General features: G+C 41.2%; 1 protein-coding gene across 2 annotated transcripts in view; it reads right to left on the reverse strand.

The window, feature by feature from the left end:
• Positions 1-22,477, reverse strand: part of LOC132101331 (golgin subfamily A member 4-like) — a 94,348-nt gene that overhangs the window by 49,423 nt on the left and 22,448 nt on the right. For both annotated transcript variants that reach the window (XM_059506215.1, XM_059506214.1), the window contains exons 9-10: positions 5,902-6,008; positions 1,198-1,312 (exon numbers count right to left, since the gene is read on the reverse strand). In XM_059506215.1, the coding sequence (XP_059362198.1) occupies positions 1,198-1,312; positions 5,902-6,008 (222 nt within the window). The remainder of the gene's footprint in view (positions 1-1,197; positions 1,313-5,901; positions 6,009-22,477) is intronic.

Below are 22,477 nucleotides of genomic sequence, written 5' to 3' on the forward strand. Positions count from 1 at the left end.
ATGCATTTACACAGAGAGTTTAATAAAGCTAAAATGTTGCATGCATACATTTACACTGAAAAATTACAAGAGCATAAATAATGTAATGATAATGCAGTTTTTTTTTTAGATATGCAAATATAAAAGGTTGGAAAAATGCAAAGATGAGCTACTTTTAAATACGAAAGTAAACCACCAGTAGGTGGCATCAAGTCACTGAGTCACAGGCATTAATTCAAACAATTTGTTGATTCAAAAATGAAACAAATGCCTGTCCTTATGAATAGATCACTAAATCATTGACTCATTCAGTAACAAAACACCACTGTGTTGCTCAGAGATGCACTGCTGTTTTGGCGTGATCTTTGGAACTATTTTTGTTAACCAAATCGAGCAAAAACAGTCAACATTAACAATGTTGTACTAAAATGTATATTAACTTCTCATATGAACTTCTGTATCACAGTTTTCAGTGAACACTCTCTCGGTCATGTCATGTTGCTTAACTATGCTATGCTATGAATATAAACACTTGACCTACATGAGCCTCAACTGGCGCAATGTTTTTACTTGCCATCAAATGCCATTTAAACTGAATATAATAAAATCAGAATCAAGTTGATCAGTTGGGCAAGTAAAATTCTCTTTCACTTGCCCCTTCAAAAATCCACTTGTCCTATCAAGCTCTGTTACTGCAGGCTTAAAAAAAATTCAAGCTGCCAAAGTGGCTAGTGGGATTGACTATATTACCCACAACTGCTGAAATCCATCCACATTTGGTGGGTTGGCAGGTGTAAATGTCAAGCACTGTGTGTAATAAGATAATGTTACTTGCACTTTTCATCCTATGCACTTTATTTTACGATCCACTTTGAACTTGGATTTACCCTAGAATTTTATTACTTTTTAATAGTTGTTGTTATTAGCTGTACTGTTATTACAATTACTTTATTATAACAATTAAGTCTTCTTTGTGTTGATACAGAAGGGTTTACAAGTTGGCTAGAATCTCAAAAACCTTTAGCTAATCAGATGATAAATCCCTCCCAATTTACATATCTCTTAATATGACCAACTTGGACAACCATTCTTATTTGGTACTCAGAGATAAAAAGATGGAAATCATCACACTCAAGCAAAGTGTGACCAAAATATCAAGACCAAAAACTGCACACAGCAAACATTTAGAACATGGAAATAGTCTAATGGGTTTCACACCTGTATCTGCAGCACTGTGCTGTGGCCACCATCCACCCATGTTCTCTCCATTCACAAGAACATCGCAATCAGTGGGGCTTATTGGGTCTTGCCTACTATGAAATTCCAAGTCCTCCTTTAGATAGAAATAGAAAGAACATGCATTATTATTACTATTATCATTATTACTACTATTTCAATACAGTACAGTACACTTCTCAAAAAAGAAAAGAAAAATACTTCAAATGAGTAGTAAAAACACCCCGCAAATCAGGACAAATAAATAAATAAATAATAAATTACTCACCTTCATGTCCTTCCAAACCTGCATTGCCTTCTTGCATTTTTCAACATCTTCAAACTTCAAATTTAAGATCAGTGACAAAACATGTGAAAAGTAATAGACTAGACTAATTGACTACACTGACAGCCCTTAATGCATCTCCTTTACACACCATATTTGAATTTAATGCTTGTGTTAATGTAATTGGAGACTGGCAAATGAGGGCTAAGGGTCTGTTTTGTGTTTTAAGGATAAAAGCCATAGTCTGAAATGATATGAGGGCAATTAAATGATTTTGACTCATTTCTGACTAAACTATTCTTTTAATTCAACTTTGCAACACAGCAAAAATAAATAAATAGAACTTATTCATGTTATGTTAATCTGAACTTGCATGTTATGGCTGGTTTCCACTGAGCGGTATGGTACAGTAAAGTTCAGTACAATACGATTCATTATGGGTAACCTTAATCAGGCTTGCATTTACACTGCCAATAATACCCTTACTTGGCAGGCATGGTGTCAGAAACTAGCGATGGATGATGAACAACGACAATAAGCACAACTTTGCCTCTTTTTGTTAAAGGGTTAGTTCACCCAATAATCAAAATTATGTCATTAATAACTCACCCTCATGCCATTCCAAACCTGTAAGACCTCCGTTCATCTTCAGAACACAGTTTAAGATATTTTAGATTTAGTCCGAGAGCTCTCAGTCCCTCCATTGAAACTGTGTGCATGGTATACTGTCCATGTCCAGAAAGATAATAAAAACATCTTCAAAGTAGTCCATGTGACATCAGTCTGGGTCAGTCAGAATTTTTTGAAGCATCGAAAATACATTTTGGTCCAAAAATATCAAAAACTACGACTTTATTCAGCAGTGTCTTCTCTTCCGGTTCTGTTGTGAGAACACAGCAGTTTAGTGATATCCGGTTCGCGAACGCATAACTCTATGTAACCGGATCTTCTTGAACCAGTTCACCAAATTGAACTGAATCGTTTTAAACGGTTCGTATCTCCAATAAGCATTAATCCACAAATGACTTAAGCTGTTAACTTTTGTAATGTGGCTGACACTCCCTCTGAGTTAAAATAAACCAATATCTCCGAGTAATTCATGTACTCAAACAGTACACTGACTGAACTGCTGTGAAGAGAGAACTGAAGATGAACACCGAGCCGAGCCAGATAACGAACAAAAGATTGACTCGTTCTCGAGTCAAGAACCGGTTGCATTGTTTTTCGGATCACCGGTAGTTCTTTCGGACAGTTCGATTCAATAAACCGGTTGAGGAAAACGGTTCACCAGTTCTTTTGCGCTCGACGTAATGACTTCATTTGCGATGATTGCCCTTGATTCAAGGCTTCGGTTTACCTGGGCTTATAACATTAGCACAGAACCAGTTCAGAATCAGTCATCAAAAGAACCAGTTCGGTTCAGACGCTCTGTGTGTCAGTCTGCTTCACGCTGAATCACACATGCGCAGTATCATCAGCTTCTCGGATCTCGAATCGGACTCGTCTGACAGAAACGGTTCTTGACTCGAGAACAAGTCAATCTTTTGTTCGTTATCTGGATCTGGTTCATTCATCTTCAGTTCTCTCTTCACAGCAGTTCAGTCAGTGTACTGTTTGAGTACATGAATTACTCTGGGATATTGGTTTGTTTGAACTCAGAGGGAGTGTCAGCCACATTAAAAAAAGTGAACAGCTTAAAGGTCCCATGACATGGATTATTTTCTTTTCTTTAAATGCTTTTTAATGTTTCCTTAGGTGTACTTATATTGTTAGTATGATTTTTACATTTAAAATTTAGAAATAAAAAGCATTTTTTATATCCTGATATTAGCCCTCTGGCTTGAATGCTCTGTTTGAAGGGGCGTGTCTGCTGTGAGACTCCGAGGAAACGACAACTGTTGTGATTGGCTGACATCTTTGCATTTGAAATGCGTATTACATGTGGACCCCTCTCAAATATATATATACTACAGCTGTCGAGATTAACGAATCGTGGATTTGTTGATTATATAATTATTTTTTCTATCTTTTCCCATCACATGAAAGGCTGCAGTGATGAGCAGCATTGCGTAGACAGAGTCTGTTTATCGCGTGAATGCAGTCATCTCGTCATTATTGCAACACGTTTTCTCTCACAAAATGCTTTCACCACAACTAACAGCAAACACATGAATACAGTAAGAGCTTTGTTGTGCAGCATAACAGCGTCATTCAATGTAACGGCAGTTTAGGCAAGTGTGCAGATATACTCGCGATGTGTGAGAGCTCCGAAAAAAAAGGGATCGTTCTTTGATCGCTCTCTGTAGTTAAATCACAATTTAAATAACAGATTTGTTTCATGCTACTAAGAGAAACAACGTGAAGTTGATCGTTTAGTCACTGGCTTGATTCACTGATGCATAAACAGTATTAAACGATTTAGAAAGAAAGTCTGTGTGAACTTGAATGATTAACTACACATCAGAAATCACTGATCACAGATCAGGCATTAATGAACACTGTTACTCAATGTTTGTGGCGGTGCTGTCGAATCCATATCATAAAAGTCTGTTTGTAACGCCTGTGCTGACATTGCGACTGAATTATATGTAAATATTTGGGCGGGCAAAGCAGAGAAAGGGGAGGTAACATTTCTCTTTACAACGTCACAAAGAGGAGATTCCAGATCAGCCCGTTTGAGCTTCCATTTTTTCAAAGGCAGAGAAAGATAGTAAAATCTCGATTTACACCGATTAAAATTTTTAGAAACTTGGGGACCACATACATGCTAGGGGAAGTCATATTAATGTTAAAAAACCTCAGAAAGTGAAATTTTCATGTCATGGGACCTTTAAGTCATTTGTGGATTAATGCTTATAGGAGACGCGACCCGTTTTAAACGATTCAGTTCGATTTGGTGAACTGGTTCAAGAAGATCCGGTTACATCGAATGATTCGTTCGCGAACCGGATATCACTAAACTGCTGTGTTTTGAAATCTCACAACAGACCCGGAAGACAATGCTGAATAAAGTCGTAGTTTTTGCTATTTTTGGACCAAAATGTATTTTCGATGCTTCAAAAAACTTCTAACTGACCCTCTGATGTCACATGGACTACTTTGAAGATGTTTTTATTACCTTTCTGGACATGGACAGTATACCGTGCACACAGTTTCAATGGAGGGACTGAGAGCTCTCGGACTAAATCTAAAATATCTTAAACTGTGTTCTGAAGAAGAATGGAGGTCTCACGGGTTTGGAACGACATGAGGGTAAGTTATTAATGACATAATTTTGATTATTGAGTGAACTAACCCTTTAAATGTAAGTTTAATGAACAATAATAGCCATTATAAAAGTAAAAGTACAAAGTATAAGAGGCTTATATAAGAGGAAAAAAAGACAAAAGCAAACAGTTCAGTCAAACGTATACCACAAAGTCAGCGCTGTAACATTACCATGGTAAAGTTCAGATTAAATATATAGTTAAACATAACTTTGAACTGATTCATGAGACCTCGAATGCCTGTTAAATATAGCCAACCCAAAAAGAATTGTATCTCATGTTTAATCACTACAGAGACATCTGAGCCAAATGTCAGAAAGACTAGCCAAGCTTAGGTTGCTCTCGGCGGATACATGAGCACAGAGCGCCCGGTGATCGCCTGGAGCTCCAAAATCAGCATAGCACATTTTCAAATAGGTGCTATGTTTATAAATAAACCACAGATTTGAGTTTTAAACAATTACATTCTCACATGAAAAACTCTTAAAATTACATTTCATGACACAATTACAGTTATATGTAGAAAATTCCGTGGGTGTTTGGGCAATGATGTTTCACAAGTCCACAAGAACAGACAAGAATATTGAGAAATGGCTTTTGTCTGTATGAAAATATAAAATACATGGTTATATTTTTTGTGTTTGTGAACTCCGATATAAATAAGCCTAACATTCATGGAAAGCAAAGCAGAACAAGTGGAGGACGCTTTATCCCCTTGTATTAAACAAAAGTGACAATTCTAGTCAACCAATCAATGTTCTGCAGTAAGTTTAGCTCCACCCTTTTGGTAGCCTTTGCTGTGCTAGGAACCCAACAGTAGGGTACCAAAAAAGTGGTTTGGTAGGGTTCGCTTTTTTAGTACCATTTAAAACTTCTGATATTGGAAACGGAAATAACTGCGTACCGTACTGTACCAAACCATACCACTCAGTGGAAATTCCACACCACCGTTATTTAGACACTAGATGAGAGCATATCTTTTGGAAGAGTGGTGTTCCACTGCTCCAGGAAGAAGTAATCCAATTTTTAGAATCAACACCAAGGTGCACTGAAGCTGATCAGGCAGCACACTGTGACCTAACACCTTACTTAGAAATTGTTCTTTTAATTTGTCACTCATTTGTATGCAATTTACTTAGAGACTTTAGTTCATACCTGCAGGCTGTGTGGGGTGAAATATTTGGGCTTCCTGCTTTTCTGTGTGCAGAGTCCACGGGCCTGGGCCAACTCCTCCTCCACTTCCTGTTGCAGATTGGCTAATGCTGGATCGGAGCAGCCAGGAAACAACCAGTCATCCTCAATCAGTTTTGTGCCACAAGACAAAGGCAATGGATCAAATATGTTTAGGGCAATGGAGGGCGAATACAAAATCAGGATTGAGGAGAGACAGCTAGGTAATTCTAGTGCAGATTAGAGAGTGGAAAAGGGCCGGAAAGCATCAGGTAGCAGCACACATTGCAAATTCAGCTTCTGTGGACTGTGGACAAGAAGATTAAAATATCCAAGACCTATATAAGCCATAATGATATTTACAGTGCAAACTACAGCAAGAAATAGCTTTTTGAGAATTATTTTCAGAAATTATAACAATTCACCTTGGTTATAGCAATAAAAGGGTAATGCAACATGAAGTGTCTTTCAATTAACTATAGCATGGAAGTGAAAGTGGGACACCCTGAACAAAGTAGTATATTACTACAATTAATATTCCGTAAGAAATCAGTCTAGACAACTGCATTACAATTGTGTGAGTACATGTAACAACATCAATAAGGTGAGTAAGGCAAGTGATAATTTTGATCATTATCCTTAATTTAGCGTGAGACTTCATTATGAGCTCTTAATTATAGTCACTGCAACAATGCATTTCATTTCAACATCGTTACTAGCACAATTGACCCCCTTTCTGTTTTTCTTAAGCCCAAAGTATACTTCACTTTTTATGCGTATGCGAGGGACTTTGTACATTGTGCACGCAAGGTCGCACATGCGCAATTAAGTTTTTTTGCAATAATCAGTTTTTCCACAAGGTGGCAACACTATCCTGGGCCATTGTTACACAGTACCAAAAAAAAACATAGAAACATAAGACACCAAACCAGCAGAGACTCCAAAAAACAACAGACACTCACACCGACAAGCTTTTGTGAGCAAGACGGTATGAGACAGCTCAGCTCAATCCTCCACCCTTTGCAAACATGAGACTACTTCAGACTGGACTACAGACATCCTGTTCTATGAAATTCCAGCATGTGCATTCGAAAAAAAATCAGGGGACTGGAATAAGCACCACAAAATGTTAATTCTGTGAATCATTTTTGTGTTTATTTTGCTTTTGATGCTTGTCCTGCTAGCAAGACCAACAACCACCACTGCCTAGTTTAAGCTTTCTGGCAGAGACAGTCAGTTGTCTATGTATAGCCACTTAAATTGCAGTTGGAAATGGCTTTTTTTTACATGAATTATTCAATTAATCTTCATAAATTAAATACAATTTGAGAGCTTAAAAGCTAAAGATTCATTTCCTGAAGACTTCCGATCAGTAAATTATTGTGGAAACAATACTTCAAAAAGTGATATTTGAACAATGGGGGCGTTGTGGCCTAGTGGTTAGAGAGTTTGACTACTAAACCCTAGGGTTGTGGGTTCGAGTCTCGGGTCGGCAATACCACAACTGAAGCGCCCTTGAGCAAGGCACCGAACCCCCGAACTGCTCCCCGGGCGCCGCGGCATAAATGGCTGCCCACTGCTCCGGGTGTGTGTTCACGGTGTGTGCACTTTGGATGGGTTAAATGCAGAGCACAAATTCTGAGTATGGGTCACCATACTTGGCTGAATGTCACGTCACTTTCACTTTTTCACAAGAGAGATTGTTTTAGCATTCTGGTTTGCAATCAGGTAATTTCAGGCTGCTAAAAGTTTTCGGTCCAAGAATCCAGTACAAAAATGCATTCAAACTGTCAATTCAAAACAGTGGAGAGTCGTAAGAGTCATACAGTATATGTGAGTCTGCTATTAATGATGCAAACAAATAAACCACATACACTGCCCTCAATAAGTATTGGAACAGTAAAGACAAAATTGTTCTGTTTGCTGTTGCGTCAAGAAATCTGTAAATATGATTAAAAGATTCAATTGAAACAAAACTACAGAATGTCAAATTTTAATATTGGGTGATTCAACACAAAGATGTTTTACCAGCTAAGAAGATCAGCACTTTTAGACTTTCATCTCCCAATCTGATGTGAGCAGAAGTATTGGAACAGTTGCCTCACAGGTCTTTCTAAGTGTTCAGCTGTGTCCTGTTGCATTAATTCTTCAGATATTAAAAGCAGGGAACGGATCTTATCAGTTATATCCATTGCTTCTGCATTCTAATACTTGTATTCAATGATGACATACACAAACCAGGACGAAGATGAGGAAGCCGATTCTGAAAAGAAAAGCAAGCAATTTGGATGCTAAAAGAAAAGAGGAAGTCAATTAGAACTACAGGAAAAACTAAGGGCATGGAGAAATCAAAAGTTTGGAAACTACCAGCTACATCAGCAACCAATGACGACATGCTCGTCTTAGAAAAATAACAGTAGTTGATGACAGACAAATCATAAAAGCTGTGAAAATGACCCTTAAATACATGTCTGTAAAATCACCAACAACCTCCAGAAAGCTGTGGTGATGCCCACATGAGAATTTGACACAGAATTACAGAAGCTACACAGCAAAATGCAAACCTCTGATCAGCACCAAAAATAGAAAGGCAAGATTCTTCACAAATGTGAGCCAGTAGAGTTTTGGAACGGAGTTGACAGACAATGATTAACCTTTACCTAAGTGATTGGACACCAAAAGTGTGGAGAAAAAAGGGAATTCAGGGCTCCAAACTGCGACTAAAATGAAGAGATGAAAAATCAGGTAAGTCAGCCTTTTCGAGCACCTTTTATAGGTTGGGCCACACCCGTTTCGGCGGGAAGTGGCAAGATATATTCATAAATATTAAAATGCGACTGAAGTTTTTGCTGAGGTCGCCACTGGCGACTAGGCCTATGTATTTACATGTTATCTCTTAAAAAATTGCATGTAATGCATCTTTTGTTATGTTCGCGCATTGAGAGAATGCGCATCGAAGTTTTAGTGGGAAAGAGAGTTCTCTTACGAGAGCTCTCTCGTACTGCGTCTTAGCTAAGACGCTACGGGAAAAGTCTCTTTTCACGAAATACTGAAGCAAAAAATTATCCTTAATTTTGTATTTTTGTAAAGCGCATTTGCAGCAGTACACAGCCATAGGCGAGACGGCTTGTCCGCTCATTGACTTGTTCTGCGGCAACTGCACAGCCTATCGAGCGCAGGCTGATGCAACATCAGACCAATAAGGGCGCTTCGCGCCCTTCTTGCCACTTCCCGCTGAAACGGGTGTGGCCCAACCTATAAAAGGTGCTCGAAAAGGCTGACTCACCTGATTTTTCATCTCTTCAGCGAAGCTCACGCATCGCTGGATCACGGAGGAAGCAAGCGCCGTCTGAGAAAGCATATCAGCAGGACGAGCCATTCTGAAGCTGCTGGCATCGCTGCCTTCCACTGCCGTTCCTGCTGCGCTATCCGGCGCCCATATCCTTTATATCCTTATATCCATTTATATCCTGTGTGTGTGTTCGCCCTGCGACGCACACTCACAAAAAGAGCTGCGTCTTTTTAAAGATGCCCTCGTGCGGCTCGTGCAGAGCCCCGCTCAGCGAAGGAGATCGTCACGTCATCTGCGTCTCCTGTCTGGGTGAGGACCATGCAGCGATCGCGCTTGCTGACGGCGGCTGCCCTCATTGCGAGTTACTGCCTATGGTGACTCTGAGGACTCGCCTGGCATCCTTCTCGAAGCCTGCATCATCCGCTGCGCCACAGCGCCGTAAGAAGCGCCGCTCGCAGCGCCTACCAGAACCGCCTACCAGAACCGCCTCCAGCTCGGCCGAGCTCGCCGGTTCCCTCCGCTTCGCCGGCCTCCCCTGCATCGCTTCCCAATGTTCAGCGTCCGCTGCTTGCCGACGCGTCATCTGAGGAAGTGGGGGGACGGGGGGATATCGATAAGGAGCTGATGCGTGTACTCTCTCTGGCCGCGGCGAGCCTCGGCCTCGAGTGGTCTGCACCAGCGCCCCCTTCACGTTCCCGGCTGGATGGTAGCTATCTTCCGGATGAGCGTTCTTCCTCAAGCTCAAAGCACGCCCCTTTTCTTACTGAGCTTCACGAAGAAGTGGCGAAAGCTTGGGACGCTCCATTCTCGGCGAGAATCCGTTCATCTGTTTCGCCAGCATTCTCCACACTGGACGGTGCTAAGAACAGAGGCTACCTGTCACTTCCGCCTGTGGAGCAGGCTATAGCAGCGCACCTTTGCCCGCCCTCTGCTGGAAGGCGGACTAAGGCGGCGTTGCCATCCAAAGCCTGCCGCATGACGTCATCGCTGCTCGCACGGATATTCTCTGCTGCTGGGCAGGCTGCGTCTGCGCTACACACCATGGCTACGCTGCAGATTTTCCAGGGCGATCTCCTCCGCAAGCTGGATGAGATGGGACCTGAAGCGATCTGTCTCGCGGATCTGAGGAGTGCTTCGGATCTCTCCCTCAGCGCTACTAAGTCCGCTGCACAGGCCATGGGACGGGTTATGGCTTCCGCTACGGTGGCTGAGAGGCATTTGTGGCTGACGCTTTCTGACATCAAGGAGTCTGAGCACGCTGCGTTCCTTGACGCGCCGCTAACTCCTGCTGGCCTCTTCGGATCATCCGTCAACGAGTTTGTGGAGAGATTCGCCGAGGACCAGAAAGCTTCGCAGGCGTTCAAGCACTTCTTGCCGAAGCGCTCCAGTTCTGCAGCTAGCCGCTCTAGACCGGCCCCACAGAGCTCTCAGTCACGCCCACCGCCTCCTGCTGCGTCATCGCGACAGCGTCAGCAACGCAGCTCGGGACCCCGTTCTCGCTCTTTAAGCCGTCACCCCGTGCCGCGGGAGCCGTGGCAGAGGATTGCGGTGAAGCCAGAAGCCCCGAAAGCATCCTAGTAGTGTTGTCACGATACTAGAATTTCTAACTTCGATACGATACCTTGAATCGATATTCGATACCATTTTCGATACCACAGAGAAAAAAACTGCCACAATATTAAGGGGTTATTTTTTTATTTAAAGCTAAATATAACAAGTCTAGAACATATATTTTACATTAACAAACATGTCCTGAGGTAGTGCACTTGTTCAAAAGCCTCTCAGATTGCATTACATTCAAAAACCAATAAAGTGCAAGTAAAAAAAAGTGCAATCTTTTGTATTTCCAAGTAAAATCAAATCACAATGTCAACAAAAGATACTTAAACTTCAAGCAAAAACAAAATCAGTGCAATCTTATGCATCAAGTATCAAATTAGTAAACAAAATAATTAAATGGAATCTGTTGCTGCAGTTTTATGCAGATTTTCTCTACAGAGGTGAGTGAGATTGAGATTGCAAATAAGCCCTGATGTACTAAATACACGCTCTGAAGCTGAACTTGAAGCAGAGATACACAGATACTTCTTAGCAAACTGGGCAAGGTGAGGTAAAGTTGTCTCATGTGTCCTCCACCATGTGAGTGGGTCCTCTCCTGCACTGATTTCAGGCATCTTTTCATATACTGAAAACTCATTTTTGAATTCTGTTTCTGCACCCTCATCTTCTCTGGATGAAGAACCCTCTCCATGTTCACTCTTTTTTTCCCTCTGTATGTTTGCTAACAGACTCTTCAGATCTGATTTAGTTTTGAGCATTGCTCAAATGTTTTGTCATGCCCTGACATTTGTGCTTTTTTCAGTTTCTTATAAATATCTAAATGGGTAAAGTCTAATCTCACTGTAATCAGCACAAACTGGGCTATAATAATATGTGAAATGCATGCATGTACATGATTGCATTTTTGAGAAAAAAAATGTTATGCGTGGTTAGTGAAAAACTAAAAATGTTAAATCACTTGAATAAGGCAAAAAAACACATAAAGAACAATGGTTCCCGGGATTTTTGAGAACTGGAGCTTGTAGCCTAGAATTTTTCTTTCTAAATGATGTGAAAATCATCTCGTTTACTCACTCACAGAAAACAATATATTGATTTAAATTTTCTAAGACACTTTTTGTTGGTAAAAGTCATATGCAAGTAGGCGTCAAATATCATGAATATCATTGTGATTTACACCTGAGAAGACAAAGGCCTGCATAATGAGCTGCATAATGAGCCACATAATGAGCCTCTCAGTCATCTGTGCCACTGAGAGGAAGGAGTTACAAGAAAGAATGTGAAGACAAAATAAATCTATATAATTTTATGTTTGTAGTTTATTTAGAATATATTTAATTATACCACAACATACTTTAATATCCACTTGGGGGAGCAGTTAAACAGTTTATCAGGAACAATCAAAGCTGACTTTCAAACTAATTGTTGCATCATTACTCCAGTCACACAATCCTTCAGAAATCCTTTTAACAATCTTATTTTCTACAAAAAAAACATTTATTGTTGTTATTATTATCATTATTATTATTAATGTTGAAAAGAGCTAAGAATATTTTTTAGGTTTTTTAGGATTTATATTGTTATTGAAACTTAATAATGTTTCACTTGATTATATATTTAGTCAGGAATTATAGTTTGGAAAAAGTCTTTGGAAAAAGTCTAACTAGTAAAATGTTAACACGTTATGTGAAAACTAGTACAAGTATATAAATAAATAAAAAGAGACTTACTCATGTTTATGATCTCTGCTGAATAAAGTGCCTCATTCTTTTTTTTCTGAGGAAATCCATTTCTCAAATCCTCAACCACATCACATCTTTTTGGGGTGAATTCTGTCTTATTCCTCTCATTGCGAAGCAAACAGTAAAATAAAATCTTGAAGAACAGTCTCGCTGCTTTTTCTTCTGTTATGGGCGTATTCAAGCCACGCACTTCAGTTTGAATCTGAATAGCGCGTTCAGCGCGGGGGCGTGGTCACATTAGATATAATGAAGGGAGACATGAAAAACAGACATCGCGTTGTTTTCATATGGATTACTTTATCACAGAATATCTGTTTTCGGCGGCACTTGTTTAGTTTAAAAGTAGACATGTCAAGCTTTCTATAGATATATCTCTCATGTCTCTTCGTTGAGTATTCACGGAGTTACAGTTCATTTTAATGACGTGTTTGTAAATAAAGATCAGCGCAGACAAAGGCTGCAGACAGCACACCTTGTTTGTTATCTTTATTTTATAAGTGCACAAAGTTTTGTTGTTAATATGTCTGTATCCAAAAAAAAGCAGACCCTTTACAGATTCGATTGATGTACTGCTCTTATCTTTACGATTAAAACTGAAAGTGTAATTTAAGTTCTTTTCGGGGTTATCGGGAGAAAATGACTCAAAACGCGTATCCGCGTTAATCGACTTCAGAGGGTTAATACATTAACGTTATTTGATGAACAGATTTAAACGCAAACGTGCGTGCATCACACGCGAAAACAGTGCTCACTGGATCGACATGAAGTCGTCAAGTCACCTTTATTTATATAGTGCTTTTAACAATACAGATTGTGTCAAAGCTCTTAACAGTATCAAATTGGAGGATCGAGTGTCAGTAATGTATAATAATAAATCCAACCTCGAGAAATTCTTTATACAGATCCGAGTGTCGGTCTCTCATGTGCTTTGCTATATTAGTGGTGTTAGCGCCTTTTGTTAGCACTGTTCTGTAGCATCTCTTGCATATTGGCTTGCTTGTGTCCTTCGGCTTTCCATGTTCATTTGCCTCATATGCAAAATATTTCCAGATAGCACTCCTGCTGTGTTCCTTATCAACCAAAGCCGGTCGCGCGGGGGCTGCACTCGCCATCTTTCCATTCACTTCACTTTTGCTAACCAGAGCGAATGAGACAAGTGCCAACGCGCCTTTGGAGAGAAGTGAAAATGAAAGCGCGGCTAGTATCGATACTTCGGGAAATTAGTATTGGTACCGTTCAGATATTACAGTATCGATATTTATCGAAATATCGATATTTTTGACAACACTACATCTTAGCACTGCTGGGAAAGCGCCGGTGTTCGAGTTCCGCTGCGGCCGAGCTCTCACCCAAGCACGCCGCTGTTGCAGTTCCAAGAGTTGTGACTGCCTCAGTGTCCTCTGCAATGCGCAAGCCTGCACAAGTGCCCGCTTGCCTGCACACAAAAGCCGTTATCACGGCTACCCAGATGTTTCACGAAAAGAGTGTTTTTTCTGGTGTTCCGGCCACGGCCGATGGTGCTTTAAATGTAGTGACGATGCCCACTCCTCAGTGCCCATCTCCACATGTAAGCACAGCCCTGCACACAGGGCCTGCGCCCATAAATACGACTCAAGTCGGTCGCGCACACTGCATAGTAAGCGTGCCCACCCCTCAGTGCCCACAATTACTATGTCACACGCGTCATGTGGTTTCGGTAAAAACGAAACCCGTGCACGCTGGTCCGGCCACGGCCTATGGTGCTATAAATGCAGTGACGATGCCCACTACTGCACACAGGGCTAGCGCACATAAGATCGACACAGATCGGTCGAGCGCGCCGCATAGTAAACGTGCCCACTTCCCAGTGCCCACATACACTATGTCACATACGGCGCGGGGCTTCTGTAAAAACGAGGCCCGTGCACGTACATTCTGCACAGGCAGACAGCGGGTTGAAAGTGATAAATGTGCACACATGCAGCCCACAGTTACTTGTAGATATATCGAGTCCCACGGGACCAGCTCAGCCTCCCCCCAGTCGGTTAAGCGCCGGGAGGGGTCGAGGAGGAGTGATCTGCCCGCTGTGATCAGCGCGCTCCCCGCCTCAGATGCGCAGCACACCCGAGCGCCGCCGTTGCCCAGTCAACAGAGCGCGCTTCGCATCCAGCCATTAGCCATTCATGCAGATGCATGGTCAGCGCTTCCAGGGGTTTCGGATTGGGTGCTAGGCATTATAAAGAGAGGCTACTCACTACAGTTTTCTCGACGCCCACCGCGCTTTTCGGCGCACGTCGAAACTACGGTCAAAACAGAAGTAGCACACATACTTCGGGCCGAAATATCAAAACTGTTGAGCAAAGGGGCTGTAGAAACTGTGTCTCAAGCTCAAAGCGAGGGGGGGCTGTACAGCAGATACTTTCTGGTGCCCAAGAGAGACGGGGGTCTCAGGCCCATACTGGATCTAAGACAGCTGAACAAGGCATTGATGAAACGCAGTTTCAAAATGCTTACGACCAGGAAGCTCCTCGCGCAGATTCGCAAAGGGGAATGGTTCATGTCAATAGATCTGAAGGACGCGTATTTTCAAATACAGATAGCGTCAAACCACAGGCGATATTTGAGATTTGCCTTCGAGGGCCAGGCATACCAGTTTACAGTCCTGCCGTTCGGCTTGTCCGTGGCTCCTCGTACATTTACGAGGTGCATGGATGCAGCGCTCGCTCCTCTCAGACTCAGAGGCATGCGAGTGCTGAATTATTTGGACGACTGGCTGGTTCTGGCCCAATCACGAGCGGAGCTCGTGGACCACAGGGCCGTTTTACTCGATCACCTCGAGAAGCTCGGCCTCAGTGTCAATTGGGCGAAAAGTTCGCTGAACCCCAGTCAGACGATTCTGTTTCTGGGTATAGTTCTGAACTCGTGTTCCATGACGGCGCGGCTGTCACCACAGCGCGTGATGGGCATTCAGCGCGCAGCGAGTTCTTTCCGCTGCGGCGTGACCGTGTCGCTCAAACACTGTCAAAAGATGCTGGGCCTCATGGCCTCAGCATCTCCGGCTCTGCAGCTGGGCCTGCTCCGCATGCGTCCCACGAAAACGCTCACTGCCCCGCGTTCTTTTCCAAGAACGAAAGCGCGCTGTCACGAAGATGGCCGTGCTGCCCGCTTTATGCTTTCCCTCCCGTCTCCTTCCTTCCGCAGGTGATAGAACGGGTGAGAGAAACGAGATGTTCATTAGTGCTTGTAGCACCTCTTTGGAAGAACCAACCATGGTTCCCAGATTTGATGCAGTTAGCAGATGTCGCCCCGTGGCCGGTGCCGTTGAGGAGGGACCTCCTCTCGCAGGCCAGGGGCTCGATTTGGCACCCTCAACCGGAGTTGTGGTCCCTCCATGTGTGGGCGTTCAACGGTTACCCGCTGATCTCGCAGTGGGAGTGCTAAATACCATCACTCAGGCTAGAGCTCCGTCGACACGACGTCTGTATAACTCGAAGTGGTCGGTGTTCTCCAGCTGGTGCACAGCTCAAGGTTATTCACCCCTTAGTTGTGAGGTGACGGAGGTCCTCTCCTTCCTACAGGAGCTGTTGGATAAGGGCAGAGCCCCATCCACGCTCAAAGTTTATGTGGCGGCCATCGCGGCGTTTTCTGAAACGGCGCTCGGTCAGTCAATAGGAAGGAATGATTTAGTCATCCTGTTCCTCAGAGGAGCTAGGAGGCTGAATCCTCCCAGACCTCCGTCAGTCCCTATGTGGGACCTCGCGGCGGTTTTGGAGGCCTTGAAGGGTCCCCCTTTTGAGCCTATCCAATCAATTAGCCTTCAGCATCTGTCGTTCAAGACAGTATTCTTGTTGGCTCTCGCTTCGGTGAAGCGTGTTGGTGATTTGCACGCACTCTCGGTGAGCCAGTCGTGCTTGGAGTTTGGGCCCAATGACTCAAGGGTCATACTCAAACCTAGGCACGGTTATGTGCCGAAATCGCTCAACACACCGTTTCGGGCTCAGGTTATTGCCCTGTCTGCCCTGCCGGTGTCAGGGGAGGATAGAGACTCGAGTCTTCTTTGCCCTGTCAGGGTTTTAAGAGCTTATGTGTCTCGCTCTGCTGCCTTTCGGCAGACGGAGCAGCTGTTTGTCTCGTTCGGTGGACGTTCCAAGGGAATGGCTGTTTCAAGACAGACTCTATCCAGATGGATAGTTGACGCCATAGCGTTAGCTTACGCTTCCAGGGGCCTTCAGTGCCCGTTGGGCGTCAGAGCACACTCCACAAGAGGCGTCGCCTCTTCGTGGGCGTGGTGTACTGGGATCTCCTTGCAGGATATATGTATGGCGGCAGGTTGGGCCTCGCTGTCTACATTTATCAGGTTCTATAACCTGGAGGTTCCCGCCTTAAGACCCGCATTGCCACATTGGTCAGGCCTTGCCTCGGCTGTGTGATGTCATATTGCCGCATCTACGGATGCTGCTAGATATGGGACGGAGGGCTTTTTCCCTTTTCTGTCCTGGACTCTCTGTGAGTCCCTCAGGTGACTGTGCACTGTAAATCCTGGGCGTTGCTTCAGGTTTATTGGTGTGTGATCCCTGCGCGCACGGCGTTTTACATTGGGTTCCCGTAAGCGTCTTAGCTAAGACGCAGTAGGAGAGAGCTCTCGTAAGAGAACGTACTCGGTTACTAAACGTAACCTCGGTTCTCTCTAGAAGAGCGAACGAGTACTGCGTTCTCTGCCGTGCGTACGATTCACTAAATATAAATCAGGTGAGTCAGCCTTTTCGAGCTCCTTTTATAGGTTGGGCCACACCCGTTTCGGCGGGAAGTGGCAAGAAGGGCGCGAAGCCAATGAGCGGACGAGCCGTCTCGCCTATGGCTGTGTACTGCTGCAAATGCGCTTTACAAAAATACAAAATTAAGGATAATTTTTTGCTTCAGTATTTCGTGAAAAGAGATTTTTCCCGTAGCGTCTTAGCTAAGACGCAGTACTCGTTCGCTCTTCTAGAGAGAACCGAGGTTACGTTTAGTAACAGAGTACGTTTTAAACCGTCCTCATCTGCCGCGCAGCAGCGCTGACACACACCTGATAAACGCGCGAGAGAGAGAAATGATGGAGATGTGAAGAGAAAGTGCAGAAAAACAGCGTCTATTTCGTTCATATCTTGAACAAACTACAACAGGTAAAGCTGTCATCAGTGTGGATATTGGCAATATCGTTAACAGTTCTCGTTTATAATCATAAGGCTTCTTCTTAACAAGATCTTAGTCCATGCTGTGTTCTGTTAATGCATGAACTTCATTATTTGAAGTGCACTTGCCGTCCAGTAATCGCAAAAAGCTTTGTGCTTTGTTACTTTTTAATTTACAAAGTATCAGCTTTAAAATTATTCCAAATTCATAACAAAATTCAAACAATAAATACAGTTTTGGTGCTCTTTAAGGGGCCGTTGACATATCGCGCCTAAAAATGCGTGGAAAACGCTAGGCGCGCCGCTTTCATTATGAGCACGCACGCATACCGCGCGCATACATTTGAAATAACGAACTTGAGCGTGCAAAAGACGGGACATGTAAACGGCCCCTAATGCGGCAGGCGAGATCGCGATTAGTGCCTCAGTTCAAGCAGCACGTGAACCTATCATACCTTGCTCTTTACTACTAGAGTACATAATGAACATGAATTAACATCAAAAGGTAGGCTATTTTATAAGAGATTCTACAGTACAACACTTTCAAACTGCGGAAAACGTGTAAAGCTTGTAAACAGTGCAACGTAATATTAACCTCAGTAACCTTTCGTGTCCATAAGCTCATCAGTCAGCTAGAAAAATAACTATAAAGAGGAGCATTTTGCTATATTTATGAGCTATTGAATTTTAATATTTTTACTTAACCTGTTGTCTACATGATTCAACTCCTCCTATAAAATTTAATTTTACTAATTAAGAAAAACAGACTGAAAGTGTGAAAGACATGCACTCTTAAAAATAAAGGAGCTTAAAAGGTTCTTCACAAAACAATTTTGGTTCCACAAAGAACCATTCAGTCAAAGGCTCTTTGAAGAATCTCTTTCTGACCTTTTCATAATCTGTTATTGTCTTCAAATGTTAAAGGTTCTTTATGAAACCATTTAGGACAGGAAAAAAGGTTCTTCTATGGTATCATGAAGCACCTTTATTTTTAAGAGAGTATGAGAACATTTACAGGATGCATTGAGGAGGACCCCAAACTATACTCAGGGGCCAAGTGATGCTTATGGTCCATGATATTGGTACAGATTTTGTGTAATAAACAACGCATGACTGTATGTTTCAAGTTGGAAAAGACATTTAGCTCCCACTTTAAGTGAACCTTCATTCCCAGGTCATCTACAAGATGGATTAAAATGCTGATAAAGTCAAGAAAAGATGAGACATAAACACTTGAGTATGATTAAAAAGTTAAAATGTAAAATAAATAATTTAAATAAAACGCATAAAACATTTTTATTCTGTGGCACCTAAAAAAAATCATTTGGCACCTAAGTTTTTTTCTTATAGGAGCCAATGGCTCCTTACTCGATTTTTTTGTTTGGAGCCCTGGAATTGCAAATGATCCTAAGCATACAACCTCATCTGTAAAGCTTGGTGGAGGTGGTGTCATGGCATGGGGATGCATGGATGTCTCTAGAACAGGACCTCTTAATTTTAATAATGACTTAATATATGATGGCAGTAGCAGAATGAATTTGGAAGGGGGTACAAAACCATCTTGGCTACCAATATTTAAAAAAAAATGCCCCCAAATTCATTAGAAAGCACTTCATAATAGATCGGGAAAATGACCCAAAACAGCATGCCAGTTCAGTCAAGGACTTTATTGTCCAAATCAATCTCCAGATTTAAATCTGATTGAACATTAAATTTCACCATCTGAAGAGGAAACTAAAGACAGAAACTCCCCAAAACAAGCAACATAAGACCAAGAGTCTGGCGACGTCTATGGGTTGCAGACTCACTGCTCTGCATGCAAGGGATCTGCAACTAAATATTAGCTTTTAATCTTTTACATCTGCCTTAAATTCAACTGTTCCAATGCTTATGCTCACATCAAATAGGGGGATGAACTCTAAAAGTGCTGTCCTTTTTATTTGGTAAAACATGTATGGTGTCGAAAGACCTAATAATAAAATGTGATATTCTGTAGTTTTGTCGTATATTCATCAACATTAATAAAAGAATGGGAAAGAAAAAGGATAAAAATGTAACACAATGGAAAAAATTATAAAAAAGTATACAGAAAGGGCAAAGTCAAAAGACTAAATATGAGAGCAACATTGTTCCAGAATTAACCACAATTTGATTTTTTTTTTTTTTAAGGTGGCTAATGTCAGGGTGATCTGGCAGAGCATTCCATAATTTTGCCCCTTTCACTGAAACAGCAACCTGGGCAAATTATGTTCTATGAAAAGGGATGTAACAATTGACTTTAGAAGCAAATCTGGTGCATGTTTTTTTTTTTGCTGTCTTGTTATTATTTTGCAGAGTGTTTTTTTTATTGATACTGGCCAAAGAGGTGTTTTGGGGGAGTCTACAATGTTTAATGGTGTTATGTACATACTAGAATCAGACTGAATAATTGCTTTATTATTATTATTGCTTATTATTTATTATTGCTTTATTAATTGAGTTTTGATATATGTTTTTCATGCATATTTTGCTATGTTTAGTAATTATGAATGTATCCCTACAATAGTTATAGGGAGTCAAGTGAGGGTTGCTGGATTCATGGTATTTTGGCATCACCACATTCTATCATTGGTTATTATATGTACATTTGTAGTCTCCCAGCATCTTTTTTGGAAAGACACCTACATTTACCTTGGAAAAAAGTTTTTATAAAATTGTAAGATCATTCTAAAAATGAAACCATAATATTAATTTTAACTGGCCTCTCAAATCCAAGCATTATTTTTTTCCTTGAATGAAAAAAATATAATAATAATAATAAATTATTATTATTATTATTATATATATATATATATATATATATATCTTTTATATTATCTATATATATCTTTTTTTATATAAATGGCAATGCCAAGTTGCAATTTTCCCTTAAGTATTTCCCTAAAACATTTTAATTATAAAAGACGTCATTTTTGGTAGTTTGGGAGTAAAAAGATTTTAGGTTTCAAATATTTTCCACATTTTATCATAATTTATGTTCCCCCCTTGTTGTTCAATAAGGGTTCAAATATTTCATAACGAGTACATTAATGAGTAAATGATTACAGAATTTTACTGTGTGAAAATGTGAACTTCATAATTCTGAGGTGTGATAATGTTGGACATAAGAAAAAAAAAAAACTAAATCCCCATGTAGACAGCTCACAAAGTCTGTTTTATAGCAGAGACTTGGCCAGTGATTTTGTTAAAGGGAGGAAAAGGGCAGAAAAAGGAGGATAAAGCCACAGATGAAAGACAGGACCCCATGAGCCAGCCTCGTCTGTGCTGCCAGAATTTCCTTAGGAGAGGATGAGGAGTTCCAGAAAACTACTGACAGCACAGACGGGAGCAAACAATGGAGGCGATGAAACCTGCATGCACAAAACTGATGGGAAACTGTTCTCAGTGGCCGCACCCATCATGCAGAGCAGCAGCAGCAGAGGCGGAGATGGGGAGGAGGAGGGTCTTAGGGCCAATAGGTGGGAGAGAAGTGTTACAAAACAAATGTAATCAAAAAACAAACCAAACATTTTGAAAGTAAAGCTCGTTTCACACTAGAGGCATATGAGGCACTTTTTTTCAGCACCCATGTTAATAGATTAGAGCATCCACAATGTGCACTAAAAAGGCATGACAGTGCGCACAGCTTCCGCTCTGCAAATATGCAGCTTCTGTGCTGCTTCATCTCTGCTTACACATCCAGTGTGAAACAGGCATAAGAAACCCAAATATCTCAGTCATTTTTTTTTCAAAAGTGATTAACATCATTTACAATTCATAACAAGGATAACAGAACCTGACAATAAAGAATAAATAAGCATTGCACTTATTCAAACTGATAAAAGTGACAAAAAACAGATAACTAGAGAAAACATTAACATGTAGATGAACATGGCTGTGTGTAATATGTATATGATGTATATCATGGTCACAAAGTTTGGCTCGCTTATAACACACAATAAGGGGCTGTCCAGATAGAACGTATTCTTGTATTTTATGTTCAACATTTCTAAATCTTGTTCTATGTACCAGTGTTGGATGAAGTACACAAATCAAGTACTCCTTTTCAATTTTACTTGAGCAAAGGTACAAAATTAGTTGATTTGTAGAAATTTTAAAAGTATAAAGTACTGATCAATGAATGTTAATTTTGTATATACTATTATTGTATTAACTATTATTCTGCCGTCTTGGCCAGGATTCCCTTGAAAAAAGATTCTGAATCTCAATGGGATTATTTCCTGGTAAAATAAAGGTAAAGAAGATATACACTACTATATATAAAATGTACAATTTACACTACTGTAAAAACATATGGGGCAAATGTAACTAGGGATGTCAATTTTTGATCATTTTGATCAGGGGGTTTAGTTTAAATAAAAGGCTAGTAGCAGGATTATAAAATTAATAGATGTGATTATGATCATTTGATAAAATAAAGAGAGCACGCTGTATGTTTGAGATCATTTTGACTGTTTTCCGGCATGAAGACTGCTTAACCTGCCTCTTGAAATGGTTTCGTTGTGCTCGTTGTTGTATTTGAAAACACAATTGCAATGTTTTCAGTTGACATAATGGCGTTTAAAATAAAATTATCCCAAACGTAACTGGTGCATGTAATTTTTTTTATACCAACAATATACTATAGGCGTACTACTTACAGGTGATTTTTCAAAGTTGATGTGCTGTTGCGATGTGCACATGCCTGGCATTTCAGCCCGGCAAAAGGAACCTAGGCTTCTCCTCATTATTATAATTTAGACCAATCAATTAGTGATGAAAAAATTGCAATGCTGGAG

Source organism: Carassius carassius, chromosome 23 (genome assembly GCF_963082965.1).
Source record: "Carassius carassius chromosome 23, fCarCar2.1, whole genome shotgun sequence".
Lineage (NCBI taxonomy): Eukaryota > Metazoa > Chordata > Actinopteri > Cypriniformes > Cyprinidae > Carassius > Carassius carassius.